The 18,799-nt window shown below is 42.8% G+C and overlaps 1 protein-coding gene across 2 annotated transcripts in view; it reads right to left on the minus strand.

Moving 5' to 3' along the window:
- The window catches only part of PODN (podocan), a 35,591-nt gene extending 17,862 nt beyond the window's left edge, over positions 1-17,729 (minus strand). Inside the window, exons 1-7 of one of the 2 annotated variants that reach the window (XM_054072425.1) lie at positions 16,577-17,086; positions 12,920-13,149; positions 10,851-10,944; positions 9,452-9,516; positions 4,867-4,976; positions 2,473-2,629; positions 376-491 (exon numbers count right to left, since the gene is read on the minus strand). In XM_054072425.1, the coding sequence (XP_053928400.1) occupies positions 376-491; positions 2,473-2,629; positions 4,867-4,976; positions 9,452-9,516; positions 10,851-10,944; positions 12,920-13,149; positions 16,577-16,613 (809 nt within the window). In that variant the 5' untranslated portion in view covers positions 16,614-17,086. Of the gene's footprint in view, positions 1-375; positions 492-2,472; positions 2,630-4,866; positions 4,977-9,451; positions 9,517-10,850; positions 10,945-12,919; positions 13,150-16,576; positions 17,087-17,547 lie in introns of those variants that run through there. The other variant, XM_054072426.1, reaches the window with a different exon arrangement.
- Positions 17,730-18,799: the final 1,070 nt, after the last annotated feature.

Here is an 18,799-nt window from a genome sequence, read left to right on the forward strand (position 1 = left end):
GCCTCACTTTTGATTGGTTTGGAAGAACAGGGACCAGCTTACAACATTGTTCTAGATGGGCTTTTCCCAGAAGGCACTTAGTATCTGGTGTGGTTGTGTCTGTGGCAATCAGGGAGCGGTGCAGTCTGATTTTCAGGGTTCTGCCTTTTGTATAAAAGTATTCTGCAGTGTCAATTCAAATCATTGAACTGGACCTTTGCTTTTGAGTGGCAGCATCTGCATCTAAGTGTTTTCATATAGACTTAGCAGAGAAATGCACGATGTGATGTAGCTTTTAATAAATGTACTTCTTAAGATAGACTTTTATCAGTAGATACATTACTGCACCAGAAGAGGCAGACAGACACAAACAGAGCAACTACAAATCTGTCTCACCAGAAAGTTTCATTGTCCATTCCTTCATTAGTCAAGTAGTTATTCTGCAAATACAGCTCCCGTAGACCTGAAAGTTCACTGAAGGCTCCTTTGGGAATCTTCTCTAGCTTGTTGTTCTACAGTCACCAAAAGCAAAAAGCACGTTATTTGGCATGAAACAACATAGGACATTCAGATTCTGCTCAACTAACACCAGGCAATTAAGCTTCAAAAGGAATAGACATAAGGTATTCCAGGAGCCATTATCATTCTGCTTAAGAAACAAACACAAATACTTGACTGAAATATTACAACCTATTTTTATTGATTCCCCGTGGAATCTTTGGGCTAAGGAGTTAGAATCACCTCCCTAACCCAGAAGGTTTGATTTTGTATTCTCAGTCCTTTCACCTGTGTGCAAATGTATAATGTAATCCAGGCAGCTGTCTCTGGAGTTTGCTCAAAATTTCTGGATTTTGTAAGACAGATTTCACCATAAAGAAGAATTAGGTTGGAAGCTGGGAACCAGCCACCCTTCCAACATTAATACCATTCCGAAAGGTACAGATCCTGCAATGCAAATTTCAAACTAGTTAATCCTGTTGCCTTAGTATGTCTTTGGAGTAGCCAACAGGCAGACACAAATAAAAGACAAAAGTAAATTCCACTTAGAATTCCATATAGATATAAATTCCATATAGAAACTACAAGACTTATAATAGGATATATAAAACACTGACACTGGATTTGTTAAACTTCCCACATTTCCTGTATACACAATAATGTGGTGGACAGACTGGACTAAATTTATGTGCCAACTAATATGAAGTGAATACCACCACAGATAGATTTCTCTGAGTGTTTCAATAAATAGGGAAAGACAAAGAAAGATAGTCACATCTAAAGTACACCTTCTGGACACTTTTAGCCCACTATTGGCTGTCTTTTATTTCTCATTGTCCTGTTTTTTCCCCAGCCAAAATATCAAGGTAAATGTTACTACTGATAGGTAGTGCATTTGAAAACAAAATGCTCTTCAGCTCCCCTGCCCTTAACAAAACTGGTAATAGCAGGGAAAGGTACAAGTTCGAAGTCTTCTAACTCTGAGACCGCTTTGGGAGACAATGATTACCTATAAACAGCAATGAAATGCAGGGGCCTAGTAACTTCACACTTTGCAGAGACATTTCAGCAGTTTAAAGGATCAAACTGTTTGCCTTTACTTTTCTTCAAGCTGGAGAAGCCCGATTTCTAGAAGATTTTAATGGGAATCAGTGGTGAAACCTTCAAGGGAAAAGAAAACTGGGAGGCAACACAGAACCGCCTAAGTCCAGGGTCTGATAACAGATTCCAGTTTACACACATCCAAGGTTCTGTCAACACTAGGAGCAAGTGGAACCAGGATTCCCCACTGCTGCAAGCTCTCCTATTGTTAACAAGGCTGAGATCTCTAGCACAAACATGATGAAATGTTTTTATCGAAATCAGATGACGTGGAATTAAAAATAAAGACACTAGTTAATACTACAACTTCTGCTATTGCACTATTGCTGGAGAAGTTGCAGCAGTAAAGAATCACTGATCCAAACTCTCTCTGAGTTGTCTGAATTGCCAGTTCAGTAGCAAACAAAAATCACTGGCACTAGGAAACAGTAGTCTATGTGAAATGACTTAGGAAGCAAAGCCAGTACACAGTGGGCAAGCAGCTGTCAGGAAAAGCAGCATCATCAGTGGCAAACTTAACCGGGAGGCCAGGCACTGGATGGCCATTGAGAACGGTCTATGTTCTTGTACTAATCTGTATTAACATAACTGTATGCAGGAAAGAGACCAACAACACTACCACACAGGCATCTGCAATACATTCCTCCAAAAACAGAGAAGCATTTTTGTCCCCCATGAGCATTTTGGTGTTTTGTAAAAACATACTGTTTCTTATGAACAAAAAAGTAAGGACATGGGAGACAGCTACTGTTGAGGATATAGCAGACAAGACTTATAATGGGCCTGGGAATGCTTCCAAGTGCACTGAAATGGCTTGGCTGTGTAGTTTGAATCCCACACAAACACAGCAGTTGGTCACAATCGTAAAGGAATAAAAAACCTTGTTGTCATTACCTTTAAGTGTAATTTATATAGTGCTGGAGGAAGATTCTTCGGAACATACTTCAAGAAGTTGCTGGACATGATAAGTATCTCCACATTATTAGAGCCATTGAACATATTATCAGGTAACCCAGCATCTGAAAGCTTGTTGTTATGAAGATACACAGATCTGTTGGAAGGAAAAAAACGGTTAAGATAAGCAGATAGTGAGACTTAACATATTGTTTAACAAGAGAAAGTTGTTTAAAAACTATATTTCAATCTTTTCCTTCTTCTCTTGAGATAATTTCTTTTTTAAAAGTGCCCTTTAATTTATCAAGGGATATAGAAGCAAAACCAAATGGCTGGTGCAAATACTCTCTGAAAGTTAGGCCTAGTCAAAACCCAAACCTGCCTGTGAATACAAATTTTACGAGAAGCCTTATCTTGTTAACAAGAAACTGAACACAAGTCTGGGATCATGCAGTGCTTTGAAACAAAGAACATTGGTGTGGCAGCCTCACTTGAGAGGGTTAGAATTTATATCTGATTAACAGGTATGCCCCCAGTTTTAACTTCTAATTGGAATCAAATCCGGGCTTCTTGGGCTAGGAAAAATCAACCTGTAGATCTCTTAAGAAAGGGCCATCTCTCATACCTCTGTTCTTTCTCCTCCCATGAAGGCTGGAAACACCCCAGGAAACAGTTTCTCTCCTACTCCATACAGACCACTAACAGGAAGACAGAGCAGATTTACTCAGCCTGGAAGAATTTTGTTTAATGAACTTTTGGGATCAAGAAAAAAAGAGATTTTCTTATTTTCCCTTTGCTCTTCTTACTTTTAACTTTTAATATTTACAGAAGAGTATCTGCAATCAGATTTTAAAAAATGGATTCATACTTTGTTATACAGGTTTTCATTCTGTATAAAACATTTGACCCCCATGCAGTTATTCCTGCTTTTCATTGGTTTAAATGAATTTGATTTACTTCTTTTCAACAAAAGACATTGTAAGGATTGTTTTGACTTTGATTACCCATTCCTTTCCTATGTGTACCCCAATATGCAACAAGCAGCTAAAATTGTAGAGACAGGTTAAAACGTCAAAGTAGCACAGTGTCAAAGTATGCTTTTTTAACTTGTTCTGGGACTCCCCACCAGCTGCAGAGAACTTGGCAACATCTTTGTGGAAGGAAGGAAAGGCTCAGTATGGAAACACAATTGTGGGATCACACACTCCAGGGAGTTCAGAGCCACAGTGAAAATATTTTTCACCCTGCCTGGTCAGCTGCACTTTTAACTTACAAATATTTGCCTTTCAGAAAGCCTTGCTTTCCAAATAATCAGTCTGAGACCATGAACTCTGCTGGGAACAAATAAACCAACTGAAACAACTGTGATAGGATTTTATATCAGCAATCCCAAAAATCAGTGAGTTCCTACTCTGATTAAAATTAGTGTTGGCATAGTAGAGTGTGAAAATCATTTCAGAAGAGTGCGAGAATTTTAACAAGAAATCAAAACACAGGAGCTTCTGCCACTCAGATTAAGGAAGAACACATATATAAATCTAGTTTCTTTCATGATGAGATATTGCCAGAAATTGGTGACTGACTTGGCCTTTTCAGCTACCAAGAGCCTATGAGACTAGAGGCCCAGTAGGCACAGAGTACCTTCAGCTCCCAACAAATTCAGCAGGAACCAAGAGTTGTTCAGTTCATCTCAAGACTGGGCTCTGGGAGCTCATCTGGGACAGCTCTTAACTGCTTCCAAACTCAGTAAACTGCTACTAAGAGAGTTTGAGATGTCTTTGCAGGATTTACATGCTGCAGTGTCCACTTAGATTACTTAAAGTGCCTCTGGAAAAGACCATATCCCACAGAAGGTGGTCTATGTGCATCTGCATTTGAGATGGGCCAATGCACTGCACTGGATCCAGCTGGGAAAATCATAATCTGAAACTAGCAGAGAGACCTTTGAAACCTGATGGTATGAACCGCTTCTGAAGATGCTAACAAGCTCAGCTTCAATACAGTTGAGTTATACTCAACTGCACTGATACTGTACTCTCATCCTGATTCTATTTAACAAATGGACTGTAATAAAACTAAGGATTTCTGAACAGTTCATCTCCATTTTGAGAAACCAAAGCAGTTTCTTTCCACTCATAACTGATACACAAATAAAATGGAGACAATTTAATTTTTATCTACACAAAAGTGTCTGGCAGCTGGTAAAAGCCCTTGGAATGTGTTTGTCTGAGAGATTATTTGATCTTTCACACTGAGAATAACAGTCAGCTTCTTTCCAAAAATCACAAGTAGGCAATAAACAAAGTTTATGGTTTAGTCAGATTTCTTATCACTCAGCAACTGCCTCCAAGTAGTGGCAGAACACTATTATTGTTTTACTTCCCAATCCCTTACCTCAAGTTTGGTTTCTGTCCAAATGTGAGTCCGTATATCTTAGTGAGATAATTGGCTGCAAAATCTGCACTTATCAAGGTATTTGGTAGGAACTTTGGAGCCACTGTTAGCTGTAAAAAAAATATACAGGGGAATTCCAATTAAATGCAGCAAAAGTTTTAACCAAGCATTAGACCAGCAACTGAACACTTGCAGATTTATTTTCTCTGAACAGGCAAAAGTAAATGAAAGTGAATGCAGATTGCATGAACAAAACCAAATTGTCCTCACTCACTAATCTCTGTAGGAAGGAGACAGACTTTTGCTCCAAGATAAGTGAATGTTTGTTTTGGTTGGAAGAGTCCTGTCTCTTTTTGGTGGAAGAAATTAAGAAATTGTCTGCTTTGCCAAAAAATCCCAATCCACCCCACAGTGGTCTACTACTTACTGAAAGTATATTTGGGAGGAGGGGAAGTGCCACTTTGTATGTCTGTTCCAATACTGTATCCATTTGCAATGATCTTTTCAACAGAGGATTTGGGTTCCCAAAGGATAGGGATGCTTCTGAGTCAAATGATAGAATATCAAGTGGGACTTCGAAGCAGAGATCTACTGTACAGTGACACCTTGTTCATTAAGTAAGTGTTGTATCAGAAACAAAATATAGAAAGGTCTTGTCTCCAAAACTTTGTAGATGATAAGAGGTACAGGATTTGACACATTTGCTCTTGGCCTATTGCTGTTTTTATCAGTGATTTGAAAAAAACAACACTAGGAAAGTCTGCATCTAACAAAAACTGGTGGAGTGAAAACCAACGACTGAAACAGCTCAGTTTTTACAGAGTATCCAGATAATGCAATAGCTAAGTTCACTGAGTGGCTGCTAAGAGCTAAGTCATACATCTAAAAATCAAGAATACAGGTGTTGTAGTAAATACGATCCCTGAGTACGTAAGCAGAAGACTACCAAATTGCAATAGGCAGGTGCAACCACCCTGGTTACAGATGTTAACTGTAGAACTAATGAGACTACTCTTAAAATATTTAATGTACACTCTGAAAGGTGCTGGAGAGAACATCTTATCTAGGGAGATGCTGAAGTCTCCGTCATCTAAACCTCTGAAGTTACAATGGGAAACTCAGGGCAATGGAAGAGATTTGCCTTCTAGCTTGAAATTCTCTGAATCTGTAAAGCTTCTTCCTCACCACACTGTTGGATGATAGAGGACCTCATCCTTACAGCCAGCCAGGCACAGCAAGACTCACGTGATGACAAAACATTTTTTTAATTTGTTTATTGCAATAAAACTACAATTGGTTATTAATAGTAATGAAAACCCCAAAATACTTAAAAGTTTAGCTATGTCTGAGAGAGTAGATATTAGAGAACTGCATAACCCATGCCTTAGACTATGTATTTACTTAAAGGGGGACTGTATCTCTCTCTACTAGTTTGTCAAGTGTGCATCAATGGACTATACCCATGAACTTGCAATTTACTGGACTCACGATACAGTCCTATTTTTAAAAAGATGAAAATACATTACTTACTGGCTTTCGGTTTTGCCTGTGCAAAAACCTCCCTCCTTTAGCTGTCTTAAATATTTCATGGTCACAGACACAAGAAAGATCTTTCCCACAGATCACACTCCCATCAGTGTTTCTAGAGAGTACATAAGCAGTGGAAATAGACATTTTACATATCACTACAATTGCCACAGTACTGCTCTTGGCTTTACTGGTAATCTCTCACTGCCTGACATGGGAGATTGATTTCAGAGAAGCACATAAAGGCACTCACCTCTGACCAGGAAGGTCTGACAGCTTCTCAGAAAGAAATAAATCTCTAGCACAACATACTATTGAGAATTCAGACACAGGAAATACACTTAATCACTTTCATACACAGTGGCACATTAAAGCTTTTCTCCTGAAACACAGTCTATTAGGTCACAGCTTTCATACAAAACAAAGGGCACAGCTGAGATATGTGAAATGAAAGCCACGAGAACCACAAGAAAGAGAAAAGAGAAAGACAAGTTTCATCCAAAAAGAGTTTTCACTTGCTCTGGATTGTGCTTGGCATTTCAGCACTTAGTCATGAGACTAAATGAGCTCCGTTAGTTGAGTGCTGGAAGGATTAATGCTGGATTGTTGTAACTTTTACCAAAAGTAAAGTTGACTGAGTAGCTTTGTCTAATATATTGCCTAGCAAGTGGCAAGCTGCATTTCTCCAGCTGCAATTTTCTTGCAGCTTTACTGCTCGATCTTCCTTTCCATACGGCAGATAGCATTTCTCTACTGTTAACTAGTGAGTTATCGAGTGAACACAAAAGGATCATACAAAAATTGTTACCAGTTTTGGAAACAGTTTTCTTGCTAACAGAATCATAGAATGGTTTCAGTTGGAAGGGACCTTAAAGATCATCTAATTCCAACCCCCTTGCCTCTTACTAGATCAGGCTGCCCAAGGCCCCATCCAACACTTCCAGGGATGGGGCAGCCACAACCTCGATGGGCAACCTGTTTCTCACCACCCTCGTTGTGAAGAATTTCTTCCTTAGGTCTAGTCTCAATCTGCTCCTCTCCAATTTACCGCCACTCCCTCTAGTCCTATCACTACATACCTCTATAAAAGGTCCCTCCCCAGCTTTCTTGTAGGCCCCTTCAGGTACTGGACAAGCTTCATGTAAACAGAATTATTAGGTCCTGGTGAATCCCATATCACTTTGGGATTAATGTTTGGGAAATATTAAGACCTGACACCAAAATCACTAACTCATAGTAAATAGTAATGCCAGTTCAGGACCTGGTCTACAGTTTGGTGGAAGACATTTCTGTTATTAACAAGGTTTACTGTGGATACTACACGCTCGGTACAAGTTATGAATAGGGTGAAAAATTAAAAAGTAAACACAGCTTTCATTCTGTACTTGGAAGTACTTGCTACTCATGAGTCACAGAAGGTTTTTAACCTATTATGAATATTTTTTTTTTTTCTGATCAACTATACTAGTTTACCAAAAGATAATTTAACTACATCTGATGGGATCACAAATGAAGATAAAGAAGCATTAAGATAATCCATAAAACAAGGAGCAAACTACCAGCAAATCCCTGCTCTCCTCCAGACACCACAGTTACTTGACCTGCAGTGTCTCCTGATGCAGAGTGGATGCAGTTTGAAGCCAATCTGGTTTATACTGGCTTGTGATTTATAAAGAAATGTGCTATTTTTTGTGGGTCCACAACTTCTCACTGTAACTAGTTCTGACATTCGCTGATGTTTGCATTTTCTTTTGGGATCTTTTTCTCTCTGCAGTAAAGCCAGAAAAACCAAACACTTTGTTTTGTCACACGGGGAAAATTGGAGTGCAAAGTTCTGGAATATTAGTCACAGTCTGGCTTGTTCCTTTTTATGGAGTTATTATCTGCCAAGATTGTTATATGGAAATGGTGCTTGAAAGGGAGAAAAGAACACAATGTTACTGTACTAAGGAATGGGTTCTATCCTCAATCACTCCATACAGAAACCTATGGAGTGATTCTGAATATGTCTTGGCCTGACTGAAACATGGATGTGGCCACATGTATATAAACAAAACATCAAAAGGTCACAGATTTTAAGAGGATATATAATATCCTCTTAAATATATAATAAATATAATATAATATAATAAAATATATATACAGACATGCATATAAAAAGTATATATATATACAGAGAGAGAGGGAGAGAGAGAGAGTGGGAGGGAGGAAGGGAGGGCTGGAAGAGCAGGATTTTTGTTGACAAAAGAAGCTTTGCCTGATGTTTTAACTTATATTTTTCTGTGGTATCCCAGTTCCATCTGTAGCAAACATTTGTGGACAAAGACTGGGGAAAAAGAAAGTCATAATGGGAACCACCCAGACGTAAGGATATGTGAGAAGTTATTTCATTTCCTTGGCAGGAAAGATGTGCTTCTGTCATGAGATCCAACTGGGGTCGTTAACAGGGAAGCACCTAGGATCTTCTCCATTAAAAAAGAAATTCAGCTCCTACCACTGAAACTAAAGGAATAAATTCATTACTTGCTTAGTTGCACTGTGTGAGGGTACTCCCCCACATGAAACCTAATAAAAATGGGAGTCATGGAAAACTGGATAGCTTTTTACAGATCTTGATGGCTCAGACACAGGTATTAGGATGTGTTTGTTCACAAGTTTTTCAACCAGCCTCATCTGACAAGATATGCAGCACTCCACATCATTACCGCACAGCTTGCTTACAGGCAGCTACCAAATCTGCCAGCAGCTGATCCAAAGCCTACTGAAGACATTGGTAATTTATAAATGCAAGGGCCCTCTGTACCTTCCTACACACACACAGGAAACCTTTCACCAGTTGGACAGATAAGTAAGTATTCAAAATAGACAGGTATGTGTACTCTCTAATTTTTTAGCATACTAACTGATTGTCTTGACCTTAGATGAACCCACATTAGAACATCATTTTAGCACAATTTGACTTATGTAGGGTATGGATTTTAAAAGAATGGAAGACTTTCTTGTTTAACTCTCATAACCCAAATAGAAAATCACTCTGAAAGCCCTGTGAGCCTCTTACCTTATTGTTTGCCAGGTACAGGTAATTCAGGTTCTCCAGATGCTCAAATGCTTCCTCTGGCAACCCTTAAAAACAGGAATAACTAATCAGTGACACTGGGACCTTATTGCTTCTCCGAATGAAAACATCAGAAGGTAGTTTTCTCTCTCAGATAATATCTTTAATGTGAGACTTAAATATTTTTCATTGCCACCGAAACAGTCTGCCTCAAACCTACTGTTGTCTTCGGGTTTTTTTTAATTAAAAAAAAATCCCACCAAGTGTTAAGAGCAACGGAAGACCATTGAAGATCCTAAGATTGCAAGGCTTGTGGTCAATCCCGCTGACAAGGATCAGGTACAGAGCTGTGTAGACTTGCTGTACGGCTGACTATTGGTGCTCACAGCAACCGTGCTATCTGGAAGGTTTTTATTTGTCCATGAACTTGCAAATAATTTTTCTTGGAAAGACATGATCTGGGGTTGTTTAATCATCAGATCCATCTTGCCAAAATAACACCAGTTGTTTGCATATCATAACTCTTCCCTTGTTCTGCTCCCCCATAATCCCGTAGCCAGGCAGGAACAAGCTCAGAGAAGTCATCCAACTTGGACCTTACTCTCCCCCTGTAACTGTTGATTTTCAGCTGAATCACTCTACATCCAGCTGATCACAAAAGCACAATCGCTGACACAATGGAAAGGCTGCAAATAGCATTTTCACCTGGCACTTAGCTAAGTCAAAGGTGAAGCTATTTTGCATAACAAAACATATTGGAAACTCAAGGCTGCACTGAAGCTTGTGAAAGAAACATCAGGTTCAGAGGTGATAATGTCAAAGTCCGAATCTATTAAGTGCAGCTTTCCTTGTGCTATGTAAGAGTGATATGTTTTGAGTTCCACACATAATATGCCCACATTCTCAGTAAAGGCTGTTGTGTATCGTTGGATAAGGACAACAATTTATATTAAACTCAGTGAGGACGGAACTGGACTAAACTACAATAGCTGAGTGACTAGACTGAACTAAACAAGTGGATTAAGAAACACGGTCAGTCAGAAGGAAATAATTCAGCGTGTAGACATTTCTGCTTCTCAAGTGCATTGCATTGATGTGTCTGTGGGACTGGAGGGAGTTTCCTGGATGAGAAGATCTCACGCCACAGTACACTGTGCTGCTGCCAGGTCCCCTCCACTGGTTCAGCAAGGCTGCATTCTTATACACTGACTATTATGTTTCAGATGATAAAGTGCCTCCATGATCTGTTTGATGGCCAAAGGACTGAGGCTGAGAGCTAACCACTCCAATCAAGTCAATCCATCAATCTGTTGCTTTCCTTATCAGCTGTCACCGGCCTCACTCTACAAACTGGTGTTGTGGAGACACAGGCTCTGCCCACTTCAGGGCTCTGCCGACCTACCTTTTGAAGTTAGCCTGTTGTTTTGCAAATTGAGAGTTTCCAGTCTGTGAAGACGAGCAAGCTCTTCTGGAAATATTTCTTCTATCTGGTTATTCTAAGAAAATGGAGAGTATTAATCACCAGCAAAGAAATCCAAGAAGGATCCAAATAAACCCAGACTGTGAACTCCAATAAAATTTGGAAATGAACCCACCATTTCAAATCATTGTCAAAACTTCTCTTCATAAGGAGCCAGACTCAGATCTCAAAATCAAGACATCCAAACCCAGAAGCATTTTAAAGCCCGAACCAAATTTTGTAGCTTGTGCTTTCCTCCAGAAACGTCTGGCTTATGCACCGGTAGCACACACAGAGTGTGATGATGCCTGGCAAGGCCTATAATCCATCTGCCACAGCCAAACCTCACAGTCGAAGCACAGCTTTTGCTACAATGTTGGCACGCTGGATTTCCAAGTTCATTATTTCTATCATTTGTGTGTTGTTTCAAAAATAACTCGTCACAGGCAAGGAAAGTCAAATTGGGCTCTCTTTCTCTAGTCGTACTGTCAGGTGTGACTGTCATCAGATTTTCATTAACTTGCTGACTAACATTTTGACCATTAACGAGTGATTCTACTGTTTCAGCATCCATGGGACCAGTCAAGGACCCTCTGTGCTGGAAGCCAGGACAATACACAGAGAGTGACAGCTGCTGCTCCAAAAAATCTTCTCTGCTTTTGGCAGTAGAGGCAGGAGCCACGGCTAGCACATGCCTGGGACAGATCGGCTGACGAAAGTGCCAGCTGAAATTACAGTTTTTCTGACTCTGCTGCACTTGGGTGGAAAGCTCTGAGCAAAATCCGCCAACTCGTCCATTGAGCAGAACTGACAAATGGGAGCAATAAACAAAAAGCAGTTGGTTAAGGGCCAAAGAGGCACTGTGGAGAAGCCTGGAAGGCTTGGGAAGGGATGGCCACGGGGCTGCCATGGTCCAGCCCTGCCAACATCCTCAGGTGTCAGAACGCAGGCAGGGGAAGGACACCTGCCCAAACACTGGTGGTAGGGATCAGTCAGCTTACAACAGGGCATGGAAACCTGCTGGCAGGGTAGGATGTGCCGCTGCTTCCACCTGAGGTCTGAGGCCCATTTCCTTACATGCCCTTGTCTTGAGAAGACATCCCGTGCCTGCAGGATACCCACACACCGCTGGCATGGCATTGGTTTCCCAGATAAAATGACCCAAGTGCCTCCCAGCCGCACGCAGCCCAGCTGTCTGGCTGTCACAGCAATGCTGCTCCGCGCCATGGATGGCTTCGGCCGCCTGACGCCTGCTCCCTGCTGAGCCCACGTGCTGCAAGGAGAGGGCTGGAGGAAGATGGGGCTCAGGGGACAGTGCCCAGGTCTGGTCTGGAGTGGGGCACCTCAGCTAGTGCAGCACTGCCAGAACGTGTCTCGCTAATGAAGCAATTTAGCCCATGCTCTTCAGAAACACCTCAAAATGAAAAGATTTCACCAGGAACAGCTCATTATTACTTTGGACGAAAAAAAAAAAATCCTTCTTTTGGAGCTGGGGAGAGAACTAGGAGGAAAGTTTCCTAACTTTCCCCCCGGGGATCTGCTGGGGAGAGAACCAGGGAGGAAGCCTACCCTTTCTCCCTTGGATCTGCTGGGGAGAGAACCAGAAGGGAAATTCCCTACATTTTTCTCCCCAGAATCTGCTAGGAAGAGAACCAGGAGAGAAGTTTCATACCTTTTCCTCTGGGATGTGCTGGGGAGAGAACCGGGAGTGAAGTTTCTTATCTTTTCTCCCTTTGGATCTACCAGGGACAGAACCAGGAGGAAAGCTCCCTACGTTTTATCCCCCTGGAGAAAAGTTCCCCATCTTTTCTCCCCAGGATCTGCTGGGGAGAGATCCAGGACGGATGTTCCCTATCTTTCCCTCCCTGGGATCTGCTGGGGAGAGAACCAGGAGGGACGTTCCTTATCTTTCCCTCCCTGGGATCTGCTGGGGAGAGAACCAGGAGGGTCGTTCCCCACCTTCCCCCGGGATCCGCGGCCCGCTCCGAGGCGCAGGGCCTCGGCTGCCTTACCTGCAGGGACAGGTGGTTGGTGAGCTCGGGCAGCAGCAGCGGGAACTCCTTGAGGTCGATGCCGCCGCAGTCCACGACGCCCTCCTGGGTGCAGCCGCAGTCGCGGGGGCAGGCGGGGGCCGGGCGGGCGGCGGAGCTCCGCGGCAGCAGCGACAGCAACGACAGCAACGACAGCAACGACAGCAGCGACAGCAGCGCCCGCACCGCCCGGCCGCCCGCGGGCATCGCCCCTGCGAGCGACAGCGGGGACGGGGTTAGACGAGGCGCAAGGAGGAACTTCTTCCCCATGAGGCTGCTGAGGAGCTGGCACAGGTTGCCCGGCGAAGCTGTGGCCGCCCCATCCCTGGAGGTGTTCAAGGTTGGATGGGGCTCGGAGCAGCCTGGGCTGTGGGAGGTGTCCCTGCAGGTGGAACTGGGTGATCTTTAAGGTTCCTTCCAACCCAAACTGTTCTATGATTCTACGATGCTATGATTCACATTCAGGGACCAGCACCCCGTCTGCAGCCAGCGGTGTCCCTGCACCACCCCAGCCCTCCAGTTATTTGCTCAGAGAATCAGAGAATAGGTTGAGCTGGAAGGGACCATAAAGCCCATCCAATTCCAACCGCCCTGCCATGGGCAGGGACACCTTCCACTGGATCCGGTTGCTTCAAATTCCATCCAACTTGGCCTTGAACACCTCCAGGGATGGAGCGTTCGTGCCTTCTCTGGACCACCTGGGCCAGGGCTTCCCCACCCTCACAGTAAAAAATTTCCTCTTAATAGCCCATCTAAATCTTCCCTCATTCAGCTTAAAACTACATCCCTTGTCCTGTCACTGCACTCCCTGATAAAGAGCCCCTCTCTCTCTTTTCTTTTGTATCTTTCTGTATCCCCCTATAAATACTGGAAGCTGCTATAAGGTCTCCTTGGAGCCTTCTCTGCTCCAGGCTGAACAACCTCAATTCTTTCAGCCTGTCCTCATAGAAGAGGTGCTCCAGCCCTTGGATCATCTTTGTGGCCTCCTCTGGATTTGTTCTAACAGATCCATGTCCTTCCTGTGCTGAGGACTCTAGAACTGGACACAGTACTCCAGGTGGGGTCTCATGAGACCAAAACAGAGGGGCAGTATCACCTCCCTTGACCTGCTGGCCACGCTAATTTTGATGCAACCAAGGATGTGGTTGGCCTTCTCATCCACCATTACTGGTTTTTCTATACTCATAAAATCACAGAATCAATAATGTTGGAAAAGACCTCTAAGATTATCTAGTCTAACTGTCAGCCCAACACCACCCTATCTAGTAAACCATATCCCAAAGTGCCATGTCTACATGCTTTTTAAACACCTCCAAGGTTGGTAACTCCAATGCTTCTTTGGGCAGCCTGTTCCAATGCTTCACCACTCTTTCGGTAAAGAAATTTTTCCTAATATCCAGTATAAACCTCCCCTGGCACAAGTTGATGCCATACTGAGAAAGGTCAGATGATCCCAGAGACTTACAGAGGAGGTTATGCAATGTTATTTCTATGTAACTCTTGATCATACCGTGCCTTGTGGTTTTGCATAGGGAAGAAGATCTTCTTGTTAATGTAAACAAGGTGTGCTGGAAGAGAGTGACTCACACTGTCAGGATGCCTCTCTGAGGGGCTGCTTGTCGTGCAGGGAACAATAACAAAATCTCCTGGCTACTGGAAACAAAATGGGCTTCCTATTGATGTTGGACCGTGCTGATCTGAACCTTACAGGCCTGGCTAAGGTTCAGCTTTTATCTTTCTGGCAACAGGTTAAAATAATTCAAACAGAAGTTGATTATCTGTTGCCCCAGCCAGCTGGCCCTAAGCCAGCCCCTTCGGTCTCATTTGGTGCCCTTCCAGATTTCATACATAATGATGTGCAGTAAGGGCTGGTTGTGGCTTGTCTTTTTTCCTCGCAGCTGTTCTTCACAGAAGCATTTAACAGGGATGAGAAATTCTTATTTAGGCTCATCTTTTAAGGTGAAAAAGCACAATGGATTAATGACCTTAATAAGAAATAAGTACTCTGTTCGCCTCCACCAGCCCAGGTTCCTTCTTCGCATCAGAAGCAAGAACCTACCAGAGCCAGGCTGGCAGCTACCAGGACGGGCACATCTCCATTTACATCCACAGGGCTTTCTTGCTTTGCACCATCTGAAACTCTCTCTGAGGCTCCCACAGACTTTGGGTTCTTGGGAAGCTTTGGGAAGATTCTGCTTTCGGAGTTATGAAAATCTTTAATAATTTCTTTAAGTACTGACTTACACTTGAAGACATGGGAGAAAGTGGGACTAGAGGACAGAGCATCCTAAGACATGGATGGTTTTGCTTTGCTCCTGGTCTTTGCTACCAACATACTGGGTGATTTAAAGCATTTAACATTGTTTCCATGATCCCTCTTCCCCCTTCCTCCACTATTCCACTGTTTCCATTTCTGTAAAAGCTGAATATAATGAAATTAATCTCCTTTATAAAACATTCCAGAGATCAGACAGTGTTTCTTATATGGCACCTAGAGATTAATAGTGAGATCAAAATTGGCTGTATGGATATGCCAACAGTAGATTAGTAAAATCCTTAGTAACTGATGACCTAATCTCAGAAAACATTTCAGAAATATTAGAGGAAATAATCTCAGAAAGTAGATCTCTAGCAGTATTTTTTTCCTACATATCAGCTTACTATTATAGCTATTTACAAAAGAAACTAAAAAAAAATCCCTTTTACATGCAGGTCACAACCAACACTGCTGTAACAAAACCAACACTGTTCCCACAGCACACAGTCACCTCAAGGCTGCAATTGGGCTCTACAGACCTGCAACATGCTCGTTTTCCACATATAAGGCTGAAAACACGTTAAAAAAACTAACAAGAAATATTGTATCTAGTGCACACTGGAGTTTCTGAGGCGCTCTCACCCCGTGGTCATCACTATGCATGCTTCTGCTATGATGCCTTTGAAGTGGATGCTGCTCTGGTGCCACGGGGAGACACTTCAGATACAGAAACATCTGCTTGCATCTGGAGTGCAGGCAGTAAAACCAAGCGTGATTTTGATTTTCTTTTAGTTCAAAGAAAGTCTGAAGTAATTCCCTCTATTTAAACTCATTCCTATGGGCCTGATTCAAAGCATTATTAAGAAACCTTACTAAAGGAGTGGCTCAAAGCTTACTAGAAAGAGTCCTTTTCCCTTGCTGTCAATGGGCTCTGGATCAGGTTTTTCCACCTGAAGTTGCACTGAAAGCAGCTCAGAGGTTTCTGTGGCTGCATCCTTCCGAGTGCAGACAGAACCACCAACGGTCTCTGCTGTTTGCTGCCACACGGCACCAGAGGCAGAGTGCTGGAAAGTGTGGTCTCAAGAAGCAAGTTGAAGTTCTGGGAGTTAATGCATGCTTCTCAGTGATTACAGTTACCTCAATAAACAACAAACCCATGTCCAAAACATCTCATCTCTGTATCTGTTATTGTCCCTACACGTTTTCCCAGGACTCACACACACAGATGGAAAAACATCCTCTCTCCTTCAATATCAACAGGTTAACTGAGTGCGTTACTTACATTGCATATCCTCTCTAAACGCTGCAGCTGAAAGGCAGGCTGCTGGAGGGGGTCTGAGAATCCAGCTTTTCAAAAAAAAGGAAAGTGCTGAAAACCTCACCTTTGCTGTCAGAAATCAGACGACTGGAGAAGAACATTACTCTTGCCCCCCCCCAGGCTCCCGCGGCTCATGCCATGTCAGTTACATGCGCTGAGCTCAAAGCGAGTCTCCCCTTTCCAAGCCAGATCCTTTCCAGATGTGAGCAGCAGAATTAGAGGGAGTAATAGGCAACCCTCTACCAACGAGAGTTTCCTGCACTTCCCAACGAAATCGGAGAAGAATTTTCCAAAGTCAACATATGGGAAAATGTGAGTAGGAAAGAGGGAGCAGCTATGGTCTGAATATAAAGACCCGGGGAGGAAACAATCTCCCATTGCTTTTTGTCAACACAGTTTGCAAGATTCATGACAAATGCCGTAAGCAAGCTTGCTGGAACTGACAGAAGAGAAGCAGAGACATGTGTGCTTTAGCATTTCATTGCAGGACACCGGAGCTGCACTGTCTGTCACTGGATCTCTACTTTCAGCCACATTCAACACAAAATCTGAATTCCATGTGGGAATGTCCTCTTGTTCCCTGGGGGTCTGGTTAAAATTAGCCAGGAACAGATAGATCGGCAGTTTTTCCTGCATTTTGTCTCTTTTCCCTGTAACTCCCCCTGGTTTTTAACTCATCAATTGATCTTCAGGGACTAGGGATAGATGGGCTTAAAATACGTCTTAGCAGCAAAGTCTCCAATTTTGATACAACACCCTATTGACCTAATCTCTTTTTTATCTCCCAAGCCCCATATTACAGCACTAAACATCAAAACCCCCCAACCCACAGACACACACTCCAGCCCTGGTCACATTTAGAAGCTTCATTCCTTATTTCTCCCCTCTTGGTAAAAAGAGAGAGAAACAAGCTGTTTGTAACACAGTATGCTTTAAGTGCAGCAATATCTCCAAGAAAGGAAGACAGCTTTTTGTCACTGACAGCAGTTACTTTTTAAAAGATAAAGGCACCTGTTTTGTGAATGCGTACGTTACCTCCACAAAATCCACAGAGGATCTGTCCTCACCAAGAAAACGACCTTATAGCTGAATTCCACAGAAAGGGACAGTGATTCTTTCCTCTTGACTCCAGCTGAACTAAAGTCTAAAGCAATTAAGTTATTTCCTCCCTCTCTTCTTCCAGGCTCGTATCAACTGGAACTGATCCCCCCTCTGTGCCACGTGTAAGTTTCAAAAGTTAGAGTGGGAGGTGTGCTTTTACTGAAACAAAAATAAAAAGCAAAACAAAACAAAGCTGGCTGCTTTTTCTTAGTGGTTCAGGGATTCAGGATGCATTTGCCTGCTACCCTCTCTGTATTACAGTTCCCCGTGTCCATAAAAGAACATTTACACAGTGTTTTCAGGAAGGAGGAGGAAAAAAAGTATGCTTCTGTTGGAGGACCACCTCGTCTTACCCCAGCCTGCAGAAGAAGGGTGGTTACTTGGCTCACTACTGACGCCAGAGCAGCCCACAGCAGGATTCACCATTTTCCCAAAAGTGTATTTTTGTCTGTGTTTTCACTGTTTAAGTAGAGAACTTAACTGTCACATAGCATTTAGAGATACTACATTAGAAAAAGAGGGGCATTATGCCTCCCTCAGTGGGGAAACAGTCACACAAGTCTCAGAAATCAGCCCAGGGTTATCCAGCAGGACAGACACACCGCTAGAAACAAGATATCCCATGTGCAACAGCAACACTCACACCCTTGCACTATGCTACAACTTACCTGTATAGACTGTTTTTTTCCAAGCTTTCACTGCCCTCACATCTTACATCAACCTATTCCAAACTTGCAATCTCCTGTCTCTGGGCCCAGTGCTGCATTTCCGTAATCAGAATCCGCATAAATCCCTAGGAGAATCAGAGCTGGAGTCAAAACCTATCCAAAGGCATTCTGACCCACCCCAGCGGCTATGCCTTGGCACAGTACATGGAGTCGTGCAACCAGTTTCTGTTCACTACAGCTTTCTGGAGCTTTTAGGGGGAAGAACCCCCAATGCAAGACTTACAACACAGAATTAGTTGCAGGAAACATTTCCAATCAAGCTCAAGCCTTTGTGCTGTTGCGTGTATCCTGCTTATGTGCGTGAGTGGTGGTTGCAGCCTAAATGAAGAAACATTTTCAGGTAAAAAAAAGCTGAAACTGAAGACTCAATTTAAGCTTTGATACGATCACTTCTTCAGATCGCGTGGTCCTTGGGCAAACAAGTGCTGGGGTGCCTCATGGAACTGGCAGCTGTGACA

The sequence above is a fragment of the Cuculus canorus genome, chromosome 8 (genome assembly GCF_017976375.1).
Source record: "Cuculus canorus isolate bCucCan1 chromosome 8, bCucCan1.pri, whole genome shotgun sequence".
Lineage (NCBI taxonomy): Eukaryota > Metazoa > Chordata > Aves > Cuculiformes > Cuculidae > Cuculus > Cuculus canorus.